This window comes from Schistocerca piceifrons, chromosome 3 (assembly GCF_021461385.2).
Source record: "Schistocerca piceifrons isolate TAMUIC-IGC-003096 chromosome 3, iqSchPice1.1, whole genome shotgun sequence".
Lineage (NCBI taxonomy): Eukaryota > Metazoa > Arthropoda > Insecta > Orthoptera > Acrididae > Schistocerca > Schistocerca piceifrons.
Window position 1 is genome coordinate 960,394,068 of NC_060140.1, and position 22,222 is coordinate 960,416,289.

Below are 22,222 nucleotides of genomic sequence, written 5' to 3' on the forward strand. Positions count from 1 at the left end.
TATTTAGGGAGCAAAATAACTAATGATGATGATCGAAGTTGAGAGGATATAAAATGTAGACTGGCAACAGGCAAGGAAAGCGTTTCTGAAGATGAGAAATTTGTTAACATCGAGTATAGATTTAAGTGTCAGGAAGTCATTGTTAAAAGTATTTGTATGGAGTGTAGCCATGTATGGAAGTGAAACATGGACGATAAATAGTTTGGACAGAAGAACGCTGAAGATTAGATGGGTATTTGAGATAACTAATGAGGAAGTATTGAATAGAATTGGGGAGAAGAGAAATTTTTGGGACAAGTTGACTAGAAGAAGGGATCGGTTGGTAGGACATGTTCTGAGGCATCAAGGGATGAAGAATTTAGTATTGGAGGGCAGCGTGGAGGGTAAAAATCGTAGAGAGACACGAAGAGATGAATACACTAAGCAGATTCAGGAGGATGTAGGTTGCAGTAGGTACTGGGAGATGAAAAAGTTTACGCAGGATAGAGTAGCATGGAGAGCTGCATCAAACCAGTCTCTGAAGACCACAAACTACAACAATCTATATTAAGAAACAGACGATTTGTTGACGACTATTAATAAATTTAGTGTTGACGAACAAGTCGATGCTGCAGCTGTGTAACTTAATCGTCTGTGGTTTGTCCGCAGCAGAATCTACCACTGTGCACAATTCGTGCATAGTTGTCGAAGATGGGACATTACTCGCTACAGGAAATTGCAGACATGTGTTTAGTCTAAGGCGCAGTAGATTCCCGAAACCCGAACGCATGTGCGTCAAAGATTTTCGCAACAAACCTTATCCTAAACGCAAGAAAATTAATGCCAAAGATAGAGATTTTCGAGAAACTGGACCATTATGACCACAGAGAGATAGCCGAGATACTTGTAAAAGTATTGAGCGCACTTTGCAATTCGGGAGATTTGCTACTGGATCGTGTAGGATAAGTACCGCCACTAAGCACCCGTCAATTGGCTCTTAAAATGCACGATTTCAGTAATACAATATGGAGAAACTATTACGCTCCTATCATTACCAACGTATGCAACCAAAGGAGTAAATGATTTTGAAGCCACCTTATTTTGCTGTTGTTTCACCTATACAAGAACCTGGAACGGATGATTATTGAAAGAATTCGCCGGTCGTCGAACCACTGCTCATTCCAGAACAAGCTGGCTTTCTGAGAGGGAAAAGTTGCTCTTCACAGGTCCTATATCTGACGCAGTGCATTGAAGATGGGTATGAGATTCATAAAATCACAAGAATGGCCTTTATCGACTTATCTGTTGCATATCACACGGATAGTTACCGTATAATGTTACGTTAACTGTACAAGACTACAGTATTATGAAATGGCTGAAGTTGATGGTACTCTTCTTTCAGATACTAGGTTCTTTGTTGAATTTCAAGATCACAGCAGTCGATGAAGGAAGCAAAAGAACGGCTTGCAATGGATCCCATCCTCACCTAAAGCGCAGCATAAACCCCAAACAGGAAGCGCCAGCTACTAATAACACCTTACACCCTTCTGCATCTAACTCTATATCCAAATCTATATCTACATCTACTCTGCAAATGACAGTTAAGTGCCTTGCAAAGGGTTCATCGAACCATCGTTAAGCTATTTGTCTGTCGTTCCATTCTAGAACAACATGCGAAAAAACAAACACTTACAGTTTTCCGTGCAAGCTCCGATTTCTCGTATTTTATTACAATAATCATTTCTGCCTACGTAGGTGAGGGCCAATATTTTCGCATTAGGAGGAGAAAGTTGGAGATTGCAATCATTCTGCAGTTGGTTTTGATCATCTAATGACTTCACTAGACAGTAAAATGACAGTATCATCTGCAAACAATCTAAGGGGATTGCTTAGACTGTCTCCTAAATCATTTGCATAGATTAGGAGCAGAAGAGGGCCTGTAACACATCCTTGGGAACGCGAGATATCACTTCTGTTTGACTCCATGACTTTCCGTCAGTTATTACTAACTGCGACTGTTCTGACAGGAAATCACGAATCGAGTCGCACATTCGGGACGATATTTCGCAGGGGAGCTGTTTTATTAGAAGTCACTTTCGTCGAACGGTGTCAAAAGCCTTCTGAAAATTTAGAAATATACAACCAGTTGGGATCACCTGTCGATAGCGCTCATTTCTTCACGTGAATAAAGAGCTAACTCTGTTTCACAAGAATCATATTTTCTGAATCGTTTTATCCGAGATAATTCATAATATTCGGACACAGTATATGTTTCAAAATACTATTCAAAATCGCCGTTAGTGATATAGTTCTGTAAGTCAGCGGATTACTGTACTTCCTTTCATGAGTATTGGGGTGACCTGTGCAAATTTCCAGTCTTTATGCACGATTCTTTCACCGAGTAAGTAGTTGTATGTGGCTGCTGAGTAGGGAGCTATTGTCTCAGTACACTTTGAAAGGGACCAGACTGGTATATAATCTGACAGGAGGCCTTGGCTTTACTAAGATCTGTAAGTTGCTTTTCTCCACCAAGGCTATCTGCTTCTAAGTTATGTTGGCAAATGTTCTTGATTCGAATTCTGAAATATTTACTTCGTCTTCTTTGCTGAAGAAATTTCGGAGAAATTTGTCTAGTAGTCTCAGCTTTGTCCGCAGCTCGTGGTCGTGCGGTAGCGTTCTCGCTTCCGCGCACGGGGACCTGGGTTCGATTCCCGGCGAGGTCAGGGATTTTCCCCTCCTCGAGATGACTGGGTGTTGTTGTGTCTTCTTCATCATCATCATTCATCCCCATTAAGGTCGGAGGAAGGCAATGGCAAACCACCTCCGCTAGGACCCTGCCTAGTAAGGCGGCGCGGGTCTCCCGCATCGTCCCTTACGCTCCTCGGGGTATGGAACCTCGTCATCATGATCATCAACTCCGCTTTAGGGGCACTGACATTGGTAACATTACCACTGCTATCGCAAATTGAAGGTACTGATCGTGTCTCGTCACTGGTGTGTTTTACATACGAGCGGAACCTCTTTGGATTTTGTGGCACATTTCGAGACATTTTCGTTGTGGAAATTATTAAAAGCGTCTTGCATTGAAGTTCACGCTAAATTTCGAGCTTTAGAAAAAAATCGTCAATCTTGTATATTTAGCACTTATTAAGATCTGGAATGCTTTTTTCGTTGCTTCTGTAACAGTGCTCTGACTTTTCTTGTGTACCATGGGGGATCAGTATCAGCTCATTAATTTATTTGGCATATCTCAGCTTCCGTCGACGCTATTTCATTGAATTTAAGCCACATATGGTCTATACATAGTGATTTTGGAACGACTGGCGACAGTCTCTTAGGAAAGCGTCAAGCAAAATTCGATCTGCTTTTATAAATATATATATTATGCTTTTATTTTTCGTGGAGCTGGAGGATACAGTATTCAGTATGGCTACAACGGCCTTGTGATCACTAATTTCTGTAACCGTTATGGTGCTCCCTATTTGCGTCCCAAATTGACTAGAACCAGTTGGGGTATACAACTGAAGACGTTGGGAACCACTACCACGACTGTGGTATTCTTCCGCAGAGAATGCTTGTCCTGTCTGGTATAGATTCAGTCACGTTAAACAAGTTGACACTTCTCTGAATTAAACATATCGACATATCACTAATTGCTTGAGACCAACAATACATAATAGAGTTTATTGTTCGACAGAAATCGCTCCAGCACATATTAGAAGTAGCGGCTATGAACCAAAGATCGAAAGCGTTTATCTCACGTTGTTGTTGTGGTCTTCAGTCCTGAGACTGGTTTGATGCAGCTCTCCATGCTACTCTATCTTGTGCAAGCTTCTTCATCTCCCAGTACCTACTGCAACCTACATCCTTCTGAATCTGTTTAGTGTATTCATCTCTTGGTCTCCCTCTACGATTTTTACCCTCCACGCTGTCCTCCAATACTAAATTGGTGATCCCTCGATGCCTCAGAACATGTCCTACCAACCGATCCCTTCTTCTAGTCATGTTGTGCCACAAACTTCTCTTCTCCCCAATCCTATTCAATACCTCCTCATTAGTTACGTGATCTACCCACCTTATCTTCAGCATTCTTCTGTAGCACCACATTTCGAAAGCTCCTATTTTCTTCTTGTCCAAACTAGTTATCGTCCATGTTTCACTTCCATACATGGCTACACTCCATACAAATACTTTCAGAAACGACTTCCTGACACTTAAATCTATACGCGACGTTAACAAATTTCTCTTCTTCAGAAACGATTTCCTTGCCATTGCCAGTTTACATTTTATATCCTCTCTACTTCGACCATCATCAGTTATTTTACTCCCTAAATAGCAAAACTCCTTTACTAATTTAAGTGTCTCATTTCCTAATCTAATTCCCTCAGCATCACCCGACTTAATTTGACTACATTCCACCATCCTCGCTCTGCTTTTGTTGATGTTCATCTTATATCCTCCTTTCAAGACACCGTCCATTCCGTTCAACTGCTCTTCCAAGTCCCCCGCTGTCTCTGACAGAACCACAATGTCATCGGCGAACCTCAAAGCCTCCACCTCCTCTCCATGAATTCCAATACCCACTCCAAACTTTTCCTTTGCTTCCTCTACCGCCTGCTCAATACACAGACCGAATAACATCGGGGAGAGGCTACAACCCAGTCTCACTCCCTTCCCAACCACTGCTTCCCTTTCATGCCCCTCGACTCTCACAACTGCCATCTGGCCTCTGTACAAATTGCAAATAGCCCCTCGCTCCCTGCATTTCACCCCCGCCACCTTCAGAATTTGAAAGAGAGTATTCCAGTTAACATCGTCAAAAGCCCACTCTAAGTCCACAAATGCTAGAAACGCAAGTTTGCCCCTTCTTAATCCTTCTTCCAAGACACAAGCGCACCAATTGTAAGGACATCAATCGACCTGCCAATAACTGAGGTCTAGGAGGAGTTTCCTCGAAACGACGATAATTGAAACAAACCTCCTTACATTGCAAGGTTAAGATTATGGAGGATGAGAAACACTCAACTTGCTGGATGGGTGCTACTACTCGAACTTAGGGAAAACTGGCCTACCTGGAAACCGTTAAACGTACCCTCATCTTCAGAAAAAAATAACAGAACACCTTGAACGACTAGAGATAGGACTTTCATATTCACAGGACATAGACATTAGTATGTTCTGCAGAAATGATTAGCACATGAACCATGTCGGCCCAGGGTTTGACGGACAATGTCGTTATCACTGCGCAACACCACCTACCAGTAAAATGTGCTTGCGGCTTCATTGTCACCGTAAACCGAAGGTAATGGATCAGTGTGTCTTAAGCAGATGTGCAGGATGACTCACAGACATACGAGCGACCGTACCACCAAATCAGTGAGATTGAAAGACGGTGCATTATTGGCATGAGAGAGTTTTATGAATCGATCCGGAAAATTGCTGGTCGCGTGGGACCAAGTGTGCCGGCGGTGCAACGGCTGTGTGCAGAATGGCTCACGGAAGGTGACGAGAGAGGTCAGCTGGCACCACCTAGACCACCTCCCGAGTAGATCTACACCCCATCCGAATGGCACTGCAGGACAGGACTGCGTCCTCCTCGGCTCTGGCGCAACAGTGGTACACATCGTAAAGTGTCAGGGGTGACAGCCCGTCGCCGTTTATTACGGCGTGGGTTACGTGCGCGTCGTCCACTTCTCCGCCTACCTTTGACGCGTGTGCAGAAACATGCTAGGCGGCACTGGTGTATGGAACGACATCACTGGGGATAAGAATGGCATCAGACAGTATTTTCGGACGAATCCAGGTTCTGTTCGTCTGAAAATGACGTCCGCATTTCGGTTCACCGCAGACAGGGAGAGCGGCATCACAGTGACTGCATTCGCACAAGACATACAGAGGCAGCTCAAAGCCTTACGGTGTGGGGTGCTATCGGATACAACCTCAAAACACAGTTGGTGCTTGTGCAGGGCTCTGTGACCGGTGTGACATACGTGAATGACATCCTGCGACCCGTAGCCACACCCTTTCCGCCCGACATCCCAGACGACATTTTCAGCAAGACAATGCACGAACACATATGCTGCACGAACATATGCGTTCTTGGCGCCACAGGATATCAGCCTTTAACCCTGGCCCGCCACATCACAAGACTTCGTGGCGTGCTGGTAGATTGGTGTTGTACAATTTTGGCCAGGACTACAACAAAACCAGTTACTTATTGTTATTAGCGTAACATGAGCTTCTATTTAATCACTGCTTCTCCCGGCTACTGATAAGTATTTTGCTAAAGAAATCTCCACCTGGGAACGTGTAGCAATGTTGTCTGTCAAGCAGTGTAAATGGCACTAAGTTCATGCACAGAAGTGATCTTATACAACCAGCAAACAAGCTAAATCCAAGTTAAGTAATCTCAACTATACAAGAGTAATGATTTTTAACAATCTTCAGTGCTCATTACTAGTTGCAGATCGTCTATCCGATTTACCGCTACTGCGCTGCCGCTGTTCGAGGTGGCAACACTTTTCTTTAAGCAAAGTGGACAGTTTGGACACGCAGTACCACACGCGCACAACACTAATGTATTGTTTGCTGTCAAAACTATTTCATAAAACTTCCTGGCAGATTGAAACTGCGTGCCGGACCGAGACTCGAACTCGGGACCTTTGCCCTTCGCGGGCAAGTGCTCTACCAACTGAGCTACCCAAGCACGACTCAGACCATGTCCTCACAGCTTTAGTTGTTATCGCGTGAGATATTTGGCCCGGTCACGATCAATGGACCACCCTTCCTCATATGGTTACCAGTTAAATTGTTAAAGTAGCTTTTCATTCATTTGACCCTTTCCCGAGAGAGTAACAACCACGTGAAGATTCGCGCTCTTCTTGTTTGTGCATGCTCGACGGGAACAAACGTCACTCTAGTATGGACAACTCATTGTTAGTTCCACTGCTAGTGAAGCATGTGTTGACTGTGAATCACGTATCATATGTCTGTAGATGTACATGTTGTGATGTCATACGGCGCGCGTTAAGGACGGGTGAGTCATGAGAGAACGGAATGGAAGGCTAAGATGGTCAGCTGGCCATGACGGTAGTCTGACGTTTCAACGCTAGTTGCAATGTGGACACCGCCTCCCACACACGCGGCGTCTGGCTCAAAAGGCAGCAGTGCGTCATACACCGCAGGTATGGTAGCTTCGTAATTACAGCCCGTTAGATTTTCCCGAGCACTGGTTTCCGAAATTTTTCTCTCGTCGGTCATTCACGAGTACTTCTATGTATAACAGAAACATACTAGGCTAACATTACTTAGTGCTAATCAAACAGAAAAATCGGAATTTTCATTTTTATTCCTAACAAGCAGCAGCTGGTATCTACACGTTTCGTACACCTCTATTCTGTTGATAACATTCCTTGTTATATATATTTAAAAAAAAAATCTGCGATCTCAATGGACGAAAAGAGTCTGACGGTTCTACGTGGTTCTTCTAATAACACTGTCATTTAAAAAAATATTAGCAATGCCACAGAGAAAGCAGTTCCGATAGTTACAGATGCATTGAATTGTTTCAGTGTTTCTGTCCGCTATTTAGCAGTATAATCACAAGCAATCGTATGTAATGTTACACTTCTAGGGGAGGCGAGTTTTATTAAATATCGGAGAATTAGAGTAATTAAAATATAATAAGCCCATGAAGCCAGGAATTATGCAGAAACTTGATTTTGTTAATACCTAATTAATTTTTAAGATTCCTTACGTTAGTCGGTAAAAAACGAAACCTTTACAGGATTACTTTGTTGTCGGCCTGTCTGTGTGTTTTTCGCCTGTTGAGAGACCTTTTTCTCAGGTATGAGTGGACGTATCAAGTAGAAATTTATGCCACATGCTGAGGTCTTTGATCCCTTGGCGTTGTAAGATGATTCAAATGTCTCTGAGCACTATGGGACTCAACTGCTGAGGTCATTAGTCCCCTAGAACTTAGAACTAGTTAAACCTAACTAACCTAAGGACATCACAAACATCCATGCCCGAGGCAGGATTCGAACCCGCGACCGTAGCGGTCTTGCGGTTCCAGACTGCAGCGCCTTTAACCGCACGGCCACTTCGGCCGGCTGGCGTTGTAAGAAAATTGAAGCTTGTGAGTCAATGGAATCAAATGATACGGCCGTTTATGTCACATATTTTGATACTCGCAACCTCACACATCAAAACCCGTACACTACTTCTCTTTGACCTAGAATCAAGAAATTTGGTAAAAACGAAGGTTTCGCAATACAACCAAAGGGGAAATTTAGAAACTGTAAATATGTATTTATATCACATAAAAATTTTTTGTCATTTCTTATCTGACTCTCCGTCTGTTCGTCCGTCTGTGGAGACCCCTTGAAATTCAAGTCACATACTAAGATCTACGGTAGCTTGATGGTGTAAAACATTGAAGCTTCTGAGTCAATGCAGTCAAAAGTTACGGCTGTTTATGTCACATACTTTATTTTGATACTTGCAAACTCACTCATCAAAACGTACAGCGTACTTCCCGTTGGCCTAGAATCATGGAATCAGGCAAGAAGCAAGGTCAAAGGAAAAAATTCGGAATCTCTAAATCTGTAGCGTTGTTTTTTGGGTCATCAGTCTTCTGACTGGTTTGATGTGGCCAGCCCCAAATTCCTCTCTTGTGCCAACCTCTTCATCTCAGAGTAGCACTTGCAACCTACGGGCCGGCGCTTCAGTCTGGAACCGCGTGACCACTACGGTCGCAGGTTCGAATCCTGCCTCGGGCATGGATGTGTGTGACGTCCTTAGGTTAGTTAGGTTTAAATAGTTCTAAGTTCTAGGGGACTGATGACCACAGATGTTAAGTCCCATAGTGCTCAGAGCCATATTTTTGCAACCTACGCCCTCAGTTATTTGCTGGATGTATTCCAATCACCGTTTCCCTCTACAGTTTTTGCCCTCTACAGCTCCCTCTAGTACCATGGAAGTTATTCCCTGATGTCTTAACAAATGTCCTATCATCCTGTTCCTTCTCTGTGTCAACGTTTTCCACATATTCCTTTACTCTCCCATTCTGTGCCTAACCTCGTCATTCCTTACCTTATCAGTCCACCTAATTTTCAACATTCTCCTGTAGCACCACATCTCAAATGCTTCGATTCTCTTCTGTTCCGGTTTTCCCACAGTTCATGTTTCACTACCATACAATGCTGCGCACTAGGCGTACATTCTCAGAAATTTGTTCCTCAAATTAAGGGCTATGTTTGGCACTAGTAGACTTCTCTTGGCCAGAAACACCCTTTTTGCCAGATTTAGTCTGCTTTTGATGTCCTCCTTGCTCCACCAAGGTAGCAGAATTCTTAACTTCATCTACTTCATGATCATCAATCTTGATGCCAAGTTTGTCGCTGTTCTCATTTCGTCTTTCTTCGATTTTCTCTCAATCCTTATTCTGTACTTATTACACTGTTCAGTCCATTCAGCATATCATGTAATTCTCTTCACTTTCATTCAGGCTAGCAATGTCATCAGCGACTCGTGTCAATGATATCCTTTCACCTTGAATTTTAATTCCACTCCTGAAGCTTGCTTTTATTTCCATCGTTGCTTCTTCGATGTACAGATTGATCAGTAGGGGGGAAAGACTACATCCTTGTCTTACACCCTTTTTAATCTGAGCACTTCGTTCATGGTCGTTAACTCTTATTATTCCTTCTTGGCTGTTGTACATATTCTGTATTACCCGTCTCTTCCTATAGCTTACCCCTATTTTTCTCAGAACTGCGAACATCTTGCACGATTTTACACTGTCCAACGCTTTTTCCAGGCCGACAAATCCTATGAATGTGCCTTGATTTATTTATTTATTTTTTAGTATTGCTGCCATTATCAACCGCAATGTCAGAATTGCCTTTCCTAAAGCCAAATTGATCGTCATCTAGAACACTCTCAATTTTCTTTTCCATTCTTCTGTTTATTATTGTTGTCAACAACTTGGATGCACGAGCTGTTAAGCTGATTGTGCGATAGTATTTGCACTTGTCAGCTCTTGCAGACTTCAGAACTGTGTGGATGATACTTTTCCGAAAGTGAGATGGTATGTCCACAGACTCATATATCCTACACACCAACGTGAATAGTCGTTTTGTTGCCACTTCTCCCATTGATTTTAGAAATTCTGATGGAATATTATCTATCCCTTCTGCCTTATTTGATCTTAAGTCGTCCAAAGCTCTCTTAAATTCCAATGCTGCATCTCAGAAAACGACTTCTGTTTCTTCTTCTATCACATCTGACAAATCTTCCCCCTCATAGAGGCCTTCAATGTACTCTCACCACTTATCCGCTCTCTCCTCTGCACTTAGCAGTGGGATTCACATTGCACTCTTAATGTTATCACCCTTGCCTTTTGCGTCACTGAAGGTTCTCTTAACTTTGCTGTATGCTGAGTCAGTCCTATTGTCAATCTTTTTTTTTTTTTCAATTTCTTCACATTTTTCATGCAGCCATTTCGTCTTAGCTTCCCTGCTCTTCCTATTTATTTCATTCCTCAGCAAGTTGTATTTCTGTATTCCCTGAACATTTCTGTACTTCCTTCTTTCATCGATCAACAGAAGTATTTCAGCTGTTACCCAAGGTTTCTTGTGTAATGCCCTTTTTAGAGATGTCCATTCCTCTTCAGCTGTTTTGCCTACTGAGGTATTCCTTATTGCTGTATCTATAGCCTTAGAGATCATGAAGAGTGTCTAGTCATGCCTCAGTATTTCTCTATCCCACTTCTTTGCGTACTGATATCATACGAAAAAATTTTTGTCATTTGTTGTTAGATTGTCTGTCTGTCCGTTCGTCAGTTAATAACCCTTTTTTTTCAGGAACGGTTTGACGTAGCAGGTTGAAATTTATGTCACATACTAAAGTCTATGGTATTTTGGTGATATAATAAACTTTAGCCTCTAAGTCAATGCAGTCGAAAGATACGCCCATTTAAGTCATATATTTTGATAGTCGCAGATTTACTCATCGAAATCAACAGCGTACTTCCCGTTGGTCTAGAAACATGAAATTTGGCAAGGAGCGAGGTTTCACTGTAGAAGTAAAGAAAAAAATCCTAAAATTGTTAATTTGTAATTATCTCTCATGAAACAAATATTTCTTCTGACGATTGTTATCCAATATCAAACTTGAAATTATAACAATCAGTAGTTCTGCATTCAGGCCGACTGGGTCGCAACGGTAAAAAACAAACACCAGGCGATGAACGACTTCATTGTTCATATGACGCGTTTCGGAATTTATACATCATCAGATGTCCGGGAGCGACTGCTGCTCGTAGGTATGGCGTTTCGACCTGTATGTGAAGCAAACATTCCCTATGATGGACAAATTCCGAAACGCGTCATATGAGTAAAGAAGTAATTCATTACCTCATGTCTGACTTTTTCCATCGCAACCCAGACAGCCTGAATTCAGAGCTACTCATTATTATAACAAAGTTCGCCTGACACCCGCGTTTATATTATTGAAATTAAAAATTTCTCGAAAATGTTGGAATCCCTGCGACCGATATCTTGCCAGTACCAATGCCGGTAACAGGCAAAAATAGTAAAGATTCTCGATTCCCGGGATGGATGGACTGTCCACATAGATAATTAAGTTTGTACAGACCCCTCAGTGCGCAAATCCTACTCACATCTGGTCAATTTCGTTATTAATTTCATGTATGATTAGATCATAAATAGTTAGTGACGATACTTGGCACGGGTAAATTTTGTCATCAATTTTGCTGATCGTTAGTAATTTTCCCCAAGATGGCGTTATCCATTAACAGTAAGCCCTTTGTAGGAATGTGAATGGTGTCTCGCGCATGGTTATACGAGGGTTGGAACTACGAGGGCGGTTCAGAAAGTAACCTCCGATTGGTCACAGTGCGGGTTGTGGGGGGGAGTAGCGACGCCATCTGTGCGTTCACGCACTCAACAGGTCAGTCGGCATCAAGCCGTGGTCGAGTGAACGTCGTATCTGCGCTAGTTTAGTTTTTCTGGCAGTTTGAAATGTGTGCTGCAATAGAAAACCCCGCCAAATGTGAAGTGCGTGCTGTCATAAGGTTTTTTACAGCCAAAGGATATTCTGCAGCAGCTACTCATCGTGAGCTTTGTGCCGTGTACGGACCAAGAGTTATGAGTGAAGGAGTTGTCCGTGAATGGGTACGTTTATTTAAAAGTGGACGAGAAAACGTTCATGATGAAGAGAGGAGTGGTAGACCATCATTGATGACTGACGAACTCGTTCAGACAGTTGATGCAAAAGTTGGTGAAAATCGACGTTTCTCAATGTTGGAGTTGTCTACTGGTTTTCCACAGATTTCTAAGACTCTCTTGTACGAGATAGTGACAGCAAGATTGGGTTACCGTAAGTTCTGTGGACGATGGGTGCCCAAAATTCTTACCGACCACCACAAAACTCAAAGAATGGCCTCTGCATTAGACTTTCTGTCACGTTATGAGGACGAAGGAGAACCATTGTTAAACAGAATCGTGACCGGTGACGAAACCTGGATTAAGTACGTGAACCCTGAGACAAAAGAACAATCAAAGATGTGGGCACATTCAAATTCGCCTACCAAACCAAGAAAAGCCTCGCAAGATTTTTCTGCCAGAAAACTGATGGCAACGGTGTTTTGGGATGCCAAAGGGGTGTTGTTGGTTGAATTCATGGAATGTGGTACGACCATTAATCAAGACGTGTACTGTGAAACAATAAAAAAGCTACGACGGGCTATACAGAACAAACGCCGTAGTATGCTGACTTCCGGTATCATTTTTTTGCACGATAACGCCCGTCCTCACTCTGCTCTCAGAACAACGGCCCTTCTTGAGTCCTTCAAGTGGGACGTTATCAACTATCCACCTTACAGCCCAGACCTGGCGCCAAGTGATTATCACCTCTTCATGCATTTGAAGAAATGGCTCGGGTCACAGCGGTTTGACGACGACGAAGAGCTCAAAGATGCGGTCACAGGCTGGCTCCAGGCACAAGCGGGTGATTTTTATGCAGAAGGAATTTCAAAGCTTGTGAAGAGATACGATAAGTGCCTCAATCGCTATGGAGACTATGTAGAAAAATAGTGCAAAGATGTAGTTGTAAGATGTATATATTAAAATATTTTTATTTAACTTGGTGTATTTTTTTAAATCAACCGGAGGTTACTTTCTGAACGGCCCTCGTATAATAGTGGCAAATATTTATTTAGAGCTCGTACAAAATAGATGCGTGTTTCAAAGTTTTACTCTCCTTCAGAGTAGTCACCAGTATTGTGTATAACCCCTGCCAGCGATGTGGAAGTCGTAGGATACTCTTAGCAGTGCCAGTTGTGTTGACAGTTCGAGCGGCGCGGTTTATTGCCCGACGAATTTGTAGCAGTTCTGAAGCGAATGCCGTGAAGTGTTTTCTTCAGTTTAGAAATCGAGTTGAACTCCCGAGGGCTTGAGTCAGGGGAGTGCAGTAGGTAGTACAGCACTTAGCAGCCCCATCAGTCAAACAAATCAGTAACAGCTTGCACTGTACGTGCTTGAGCATTGTCCTGCAAAATGATGGTCAGGTCCTGCAGAAAGTGTCATCACCTCTGTGTCTATGCTGTTCATTTTTGGAACACAACTTACGGCCAACTTAGAGACAGACGTGATGACACTTTCTGCAGGACCTGACCATCATTTTGCACGACAATGCTCAAGCACGTACAGTGGAAGCTGTTACTGATTTGTTTGACTGATGGGGCTGCTAAGTGCTATACCACCTACTGCTCTCCCCTCACTTAATCCCTTGTGAGGTCAACTCGATTTCTAAACTGAAGGAAACACTTCGCGGCATTCGCTTCAGTACTGCTACAAATTTGTGGAGCAATACACCGCGCCGCTCGAACTGTCAACACAACTGGCACTGCTAAGAGTATCCTACGACTTCCACATCGCTGGCAGGGGTTATACACAATACTGGTGACTACTCTGAAGGAGAGTAAAACTTTGAAACACGCATCTATTTTGTACGAGCTCTAAATAAATAGTTGCCACTATTAAAGTACCAACCCTCGTATAAGAGAGGCGGCTTTAGCGGTTAGGAGATGTCAACATAAGGCAGCCTACCGTGTCTGCGTAGTAAAACGTTGACTAACATATACTGTAATAATGACATTGACTGTATAGCTACCTGTGTTTGTTTGACTGTATATTGTTCCTTGATGGCGTTAAAGTGCTACAAGGCAATCTACTGCCTGTGCTATCCAACACTGCTGAGTCACCTGCCACCAGATAAAACGCTGAACAAATCATAACAACATTTGTATAATTCCTTGATAACCAGTTGTCGTTGGCCTTATTAAACTGCCACATGTTTAGTCAAGTAATGTGCATCTCCGCTGCGATCTCAGAAGTCAGACTGATGTCGACTAAATTAACTATATGTGCGTATATTTGTAACATTTTAGGTTACTTGTTTGTCAGACTACAGTCGTACACAAATCTATGTTTGGATTAATGGATCTCTTTCACATTTATCGTTAGTAAAAGGAATTTATTTTAAATTGCTTTTCATTTCCTAGCCCCCATCCTATTGTTTTGCACTCATTATTCTCTTCTCTAAGGGATGGGGCGGACTGTCGTCGATCAGACTCATTACAGTCTCGTTTCTTTTCAGGCAATCGCCAGGCGGTATGGTGCTGTTGTTGTGGTCTTCAGTCCTGAGACTGGTTTGATGCAGCTCTCCATGCTACTCTATCCTGTGCAAGCTTTTTCATCTCCCAGTACCTACTGCACCCTACATCGTTCTGAATCTGCTTAGTGTATTCATCTCTTGGTCTCCCTCTACGATTTTTACCCTCCACACTCCCCTCCAATACTAAATTGGTGATCCGTTGATGCCTCAGAACATGTCCTACCAACCGATCCCTTCTTCTGGTCAAGTTGTGCCACAAACTTCTCTTCTCCCCAATCCTATTCAATACTTCCTCATTAGTTATATGATCTACCCATCTAATCTTCAGCATTCTTCTGTAGCACCACATTTCGAAAGCTTCTATTCTTTTCTTGTCCAAACTATTTATCGTCCATGTTTCACTTCCATACATGGCTACACTCCATACGAATACTTTCAGAAATGACTTCCTGACACTTAAATCAATACTGGATGTTAACAAATTTCTCTTCTTCAGAAACGCTTTCCTTGCCATTGCCAGCCTACATTTTATATCCTCTCTACTTCGACCATCATCAGTTATTTTGCTCCCCAAATAGCAAAACTCCTTTACTACTTTAAGTGCCTCATTTCCTAATCTAATTCCCTCAGCATCACCTGACTTAATTAGACTACATTCCATTATCCTTGTTTTGCTTTTGTTGATGTTCATCTTATATCCTCCTTTCAAGACACTGTCCATTCCATTCAACTGCCCTTCCAAGTCCTTTGCTGTCTCTGACAGAATTACAATGTCATCGGCGAACCTCAAAGTTTTTACTTCTTCTCCATGAATTTTAATACCTACTCCGAATTTTTCTTTTGTTTCCTTTACTGCTTGCTCAATATACAGATTGAATAACATCGGGGAGAGGCTACAACCCTGTCTTACTCCCTTCCCAACCACTGCTTCCCTTTCATGTCCCTCGACTCTTATAACTCCCATCTGGTTTCTGTACACATTGTAAATAGCCTTTCGCTCCCTGTATTTTACCCCTGCCACCTTTAGAATTTGAAAGAGAGTATTCCAGTCAACATTGTCAAAAGCTTTCTCTAAGTCTACAAATGCTAGAAACGTAGGTTTGCCTTTCCTTAATCTTTCTTCTAAGATAAGTCGTAAGGTCAGTATTGCCTCACGTGTTCCAGTGTTTCTACGGAATCCAAACTGATCTTCCCCGAGGTTGGCTTCTACTAGTTTTTCCATTCGTCTGTAAAGAATTCGTGTTAGTATTTTGCAGCTGTGACTTATTAAACTGATAGCTCGGTAATTTTCGGTATGGTAGTGGGGCCAATTGTGAGGAATGGCGAGGGCATTGCCAGTTCTGGTGCCTGCTTTACAACCAAGGGAGGCTTCCCGCAAATTCTTGTCGGAAGCGGGACATTGGTACTGCTTTAACCCTGTTTCGGACAATGTTCTTCTTTGCCCCACACTAAAACTAAAGTTTTGTAAGTGAACGTTGTTACGTCCGTAATTGTTACAGTGCAAGGAGTTTTTTTTTTTTTCATTCGATGTCTGAAGGGAACGGCTTGCCCATTTTCGAGTAGTCCATGGGTTCGTTCGGTCCAGGGCTATGTGCTCTGCTGTGATGACAATGTTTATTAAAATTTGTGGTTGGGTGATAGTCTAAATCATTTTATTGTTTGATTTCTTAATTTGTTTTCCATACGGAGGAATAGTAAAAATCCCGGCTTATGCCTTGCAGCTGAGAGAAAAACTTCACTTAAAGAACCTCGGTGAGGGATGATTCACCTAATCTTATGGCTGTTTCAAACATTGCAAGATGTCTGCTTCATCTATTATTCCTTCAAAGGTGCTTGCTTTGGCATTGGGTGGATGGGGATATTTATATCTTAGAAAACCTAATATAATCGGTTGTTGTTTGAACAATTCTCTTGTTTTTATTTCTGAGGTTAATCTTGATATCCCAAAATTGGCTGATAATCTTATTATTCTTTGCTCTATTGGCTCAAAACGTGCTAGTTGATACAGGTCTCTTCTATTGGGCCAGGTCTGCTTTAACAGCTATTCTTAACGTTCTTCTTCCTGTGCTAAACATCCGTGGTGTATGAGCAGCACATGTCATCCAAACGGGTACCGCGTATTCTATAATTGGTCTGATGAAGCTGCGGCAAGTATGGATGAGTATGAATATACACTGAAGAGCTAAAGAAACTGGTACACCTGCCTAATATCGTGTAGGGCCTTCGCGAGCACGCAGAAGCGCCGCAACACGACGTGGCATGGAATCGAATAATGTCTGATGTAGTGCTGAAGGGAACTGACACTACGAATCCTGTAGGGCTGTCCATAAATCCGTAAGAGTACGAGGGGCTGGAGATCTCTTCTGAACAGCACATTACAAGGTGTCCCAGATATGCTCAGTAATGTTAACGTCTGGGGAGTTTGGTGGCCAGCGGAAGTGTTTAAACTCAGCAGAGTGTTCCTGGAGCCACTCTGTAGCAATTCTGGACGTGCGGGGTGTCGCATTGTCCTGCTGTAATTGCGCGAGTCCGTCGGAATGCACAAAGGACATGAATGGATGCAGGTGATCAGACAGGATGCTGACGCGCGTCTTACCTGTCTGAGTCGTTTCTGGACGTATCAGGGGTCCCATATCGTCTCAGCTGCACACGCCCCACACCACTACAGAGCCTCCATCCTGCTGAGATGCAGGGTCCATAGATTCATTAGCTTGTTTCCATACCCGTACACGCCCATCCGCTCGATACATTCTGAAACGAGACTCGTCCGACCGGACAACATGTTTCCAGTCATCAGCAGTCCAAAGTCGGTGTTGACGAGCCCAGGCGATGCGTAAAGTTTTGTGTCGTGCAATCATCAAAGGAACACGAGTGGGCCTTCGGCTCCGAAAGCCCATATCGATGATGTTTCGTAGAATGGTTCGCCGCTGACACTTGTTGATGGCCCAGCATTGAAATCTGCAGCAATTTGGGGAAGGGTTGTACTTCTATCACGTTGAACGATTCTCTTCAGTTGTCATTGGTCCCGATCTTGCAGGATCTTTTTCCGGCCTCAGCGATGTCGCAGATTTGATGTTTTACCGGATATCTGTTATTCACAGTACTCTCGTGAAATGGTCGTACGGGAAAATTCCCACTTCATTGCTGTCTCGGGGATGCTGTGTCCCATCGTTCGTGCGCCAACTGTAACACCACGTTCAAACTCACTTAAATCTTGATAACTTGCCATTGTGGCAGCAGTAACCGATCTAACAACTGCGCCAGACACTTGTCTTCTATAGGCGTTGCCGACCGCAGCGCCGTATTCTGCCTGTTTTACAAGTCTCTGTATTTGAATATACATGCCTATACCAGTTTCTTTGGCGCGTCAGTGTATTAGCACCATGGAATTTTCCTGAGATTAGCTTTAGCAATCCAAGTCTTTTCCGGGATTTTAATATTAGTTTCATGATTGCCGGTCTGTGACATCCGAATACTGTCGAAGGTTATTCCTAGGTATTTAGTAGTTTTGCTTGATGCTACTTGTTTTCCGCATTGGTATACACACAGATTTTCAGATTTTCAGTATCGTGTGGTTCACATTTTTGTGGTGATTATGAGTTAATTCATAACGGCATTTTGTTCAACGTGCATTAACAGCCGATGTTTATAGAAGTCCCTGCGAGAAAATTTTAAATTTTCGCTGTACCTGAAGAACCACGTCGAATTGCATCAGTCCCTATGGTTTTAACTTCTAAACAAATGGTTAAAATGGCTCTGAGCACTATGGGACTTAACATCTGAGGTCATCAGTCCCCTAGAACTTAGAACTACTTAAACCTAACTAACCTAAGGACATCACACACATCCATGGCCAAGGCAGGATTCGAACCTGCGACCGTAGCAGCAGCGCGGTTCCGGACTGAAGCGCCTAGAACCGCTCGGCCAGGTGCCCCAAACATTAGCTTCTTGTGGAAGTGTTTTGATAAAAGAAAATGACAGCCTGATTCATTTTTAGACGCACTAAACATTCTGATTATAGTGTAAAGTGTAAAGTAATCGCTAAATGCGTCGTACTACTCGATCAAATGGGCATTTAAGAACAGAACAAGTCCGAAAATGCCGCCACGCTACAGTTTCTTTCACGAAATCACTGTAACATTTACTATTTCAAATAATTGTTGCACGCACACTACATAAATTAAGAACAAGAAGCAGTCGTAAATCTGCTAATGTGAGCCGTCTCCCGTCCCTCGTCTTTTTCTTCGTAGTCGTTGTGGTGCACGTAGCTCGTTGTCCCGATGTCTCGCTTTTTGCAGTTTTTATTACGTTGTATCTCAGGGACGTGACTGCTACGCAGATATCTCGCAAAGGAGACGTCACAAGCCAAGCCTAGTTAAGAATCTTTAGGCATGGTTCACAGTTCACCTTTTGTAAAGTTGTAACCCGGCAAGTTATGGATAATCTTATGTGTTGAGGGAAACCACACTATTATTTTTACGTAGTGTTGTGGCCTTATCACAGTTGGCAGGAAACTTTCATGCTCTTGTTCTGTACCTGTGGCTAAAATGTTCAGTCTTATCTATTATGTGAATATACGTGTAGCTATCATTTGCGTCATTTGCGCCAGTGGTTTTTTTTTCCGTAATGTTTTCAACATAAAATCCAGTCCACAGATCGTAGCCTGATATGAATGCAATCGATATTACTCAGACAATTGACTGTAGCGCTGCAGCGTATCATACGATAGCGCGTTAATCCCATGCAGGTAAAAAAAGATGGGAGTTGTTTACGTCACAAACTTGCCGACGTCCGTCGTCTCATGCATCCCAGTAACATCAGGTGTTCACCGCATTTACACCTGCACGATTCACCGCGGTGGTACTTCCCGTGACGTCATTCTGACGTGACCCTGCCCACCGTTGGGGATATCTATTGACTTTCATGGTCGTAGCCTAAATAGTTTCGGGGATGAGACGCAGCTGTTTCATCAAAAATGACAGCTTGCGTCGTTGACGAGTGTATTAATCGATTCGGTCGTAATCTAAACTTTAAAGGAATCACATTTCCTTCGTAAGTGGAGCCGTTGCAGTAATATTTTCTTTTGTATACAAATTAGCTGTGGGGAGGGGTCGTGAGTCGTAGTTGGGTAGCTTAGTCGGTGTCGGCACGGTAGCTCAGCGTGTTCGGTCAGAAATTTAGCTGCCCTCTGTTACAAAAAACTAGGTTAATGGATCAACGATAGACTTGAACAAGCGTCATGGTACGTCCGCACCGAACAATAGCGACCAAAATGAGAACATAAAATAAAAAAACTAAGAAGTCGGTAGAGCACTTGCCCGTGAAAGGCAAAGGTCCCGAGTTCGAGTCTCGGTTCGGCACACAGTTTTAATCTGCCAGGAAGTTTCATGTCAGCGCACATTCCGCTGCAGAGTGACAAACTCATTTTGGATTTTCCTATGTTTTTCATTGCCTTCCAAACCGCAGACACTGTGACGTACGAGCCACGCTGTAATATCATCGCCGTCGTCTCCGCACAACACACGGCCACATGACTGTTCTGGTTGTTGGTGCAGCATCTCAGACCTAAACTCCTCCCACCGATAATTATTCATTGTTCACATTTCCTCCACCTTAAAATTTTCTCGCTAGAACAGCTGGAGTCAGCGGTCACGCGCGTGTGTGTGTGTGTGTGTGTGTGTGTGTGTGTGTGTGTGTGTGTGTGTGTGTGCGCTTTCCTTCGTTTCTGAAGAAGACCCTGGCCCAAAACTTTTGTGAACATCTTTTCGTCGTGCCTGCCTGCTGCTCGGCGTGTGAGTAGCAATCTATCCTCTTCACAGTACGGTTATTCCCTCGTCAAGTTTGTTGAAAATAATCCACTCCACTTCAACAGTAACAGTGATTTACATATTAATAACAATACGAGAAGAAAAAAATGGCATTCATTACGCCACATTAAGCCTATTTGTAGTACAAACCGGGATTCACAATGCTGCAACCAAAAGTTTTGATCACTTACCCGGTGATATCAAATGCCTGACAGACGACGAAGTAAAATTTGAAACTAAACTGAAAACGTTTCTCTTTGACAAATTCGCCTATTCCGCAGAAGACTATCTATTATTGTAATTAATGAATGAATTACTAACATCTGTCAGTCTTTAATTAAAAAGCTAATAAATGATAAGCATAGAGGCGTAACTACAAAAAGAAGAAATGATGTTAATATACACACATCAAAAAAATTTGCGTCACCTCGGTTCCGAGAGTTCCGGAACCTGTACAGAAAACTGGAATAGAGATCAACATAAACATCATTTTCGCCCTTTTCACTGCTCATTAAAATCACACATTGCATGTTGTACCACCATACAACGAGACCTTCAGAGGTGGTGGTGGTCCAGATTGCTGTACACTCCGGTACCTCTAATACCCAGTAGCCCGTCCTCTTACATTGACGCATGCCTGTATTCTTCGTGGCATACTATCCATAAGTTCATCAAGGCACTGTTGGTCCAGATTGTCCCACTCCTGGACGGCGATTCGGCGAAGATCAAATGGCTCTGAGCACTATGGGACTCAACATCTTAGGTCATAAGTCCCCTAGAACTTAGAACTACTGAAACCTAACTAACCTAAGGACATCACACACACCCATGCCCGAGGCAGGATTCGAACCTGCGACCGTAGCAGTCCCCGCGGTTCCAGACTGCAGCGCCAGAACCGCACGGCCACCGCGGCCGGCTCGGCGAAGATCCCTCAGATTAATTGATTGGTCACGTCGTCCATAAACAGTCCTTTTCAATCTATGCCAGGCGTGGTAAATAGGGTTCATGTCTGGAGAACACGCTGGCCACTGCAGTCGAGCGATGTCGTTATCCTGAAGGAAGTCATTCACAAGATGTGAACGATGGGGGCGCGAATTGTCGTCCACGAAGAGGAATGCGCACAGTTTGAGTCGTAACACGACGTCCTGTGGCTGCACAAAAAACATTATTCAACATGGTGGCGTTGCTGTCTGGGTTCCTGCGAGCCATAATGCGTTGGCAGCAATCACCCACTGCAGTAGTAGCCCTTGGGCGGCCTGAGCGAGGCATGTCATCGACATTTCCTGTCTCTCTGTATCTCCTCCATGTCAGAACAACATCGCTTTGATTCATTCCGAGACGCCTGGACACTTTCCTTGTTGAGAGCCCTTCCTGAAACAAAGTAAATGCGGACGCGATCGAACCGCGGTGTTGACCGTCTAGGCATGGTTGAACTACAGACAACACGAGCCGTGTACCTCCTTCCTGGTGGAATGACTGGAACTGATCGGCTGTCGGACCCCCTCCGTCTAATAGGCGCTGCTCTTGCATGGTTGTTTACGTCTTTGGACGCGTTTAGTGACATTTCTGAACAGTCAAACGGACTGTGTCTGTAATACAACATCCACAGTCAACGTCTATCTTCAGGAGATCTGGGAACCAGAGAGATTCAAAACTTTTTTGATGTGTGTAAAATGACTCGTTCCACATCATTAAGACTTATCGGACATATGATATGAGGAACATGAAACTAACTA

General features: G+C 43.3%; 1 protein-coding gene across 1 annotated transcript in view; it reads left to right on the forward strand.

Moving 5' to 3' along the window:
* LOC124789266 overlaps positions 1-22,222 on the forward strand; it is a 278,782-nt gene that overhangs the window by 147,487 nt on the left and 109,073 nt on the right. The window contains exon 2 of the mRNA XM_047256564.1: positions 7,092-7,163. Within this exon, the coding sequence (XP_047112520.1) occupies positions 7,092-7,163 (72 nt within the window). The remainder of the gene's footprint in view (positions 1-7,091; positions 7,164-22,222) is intronic.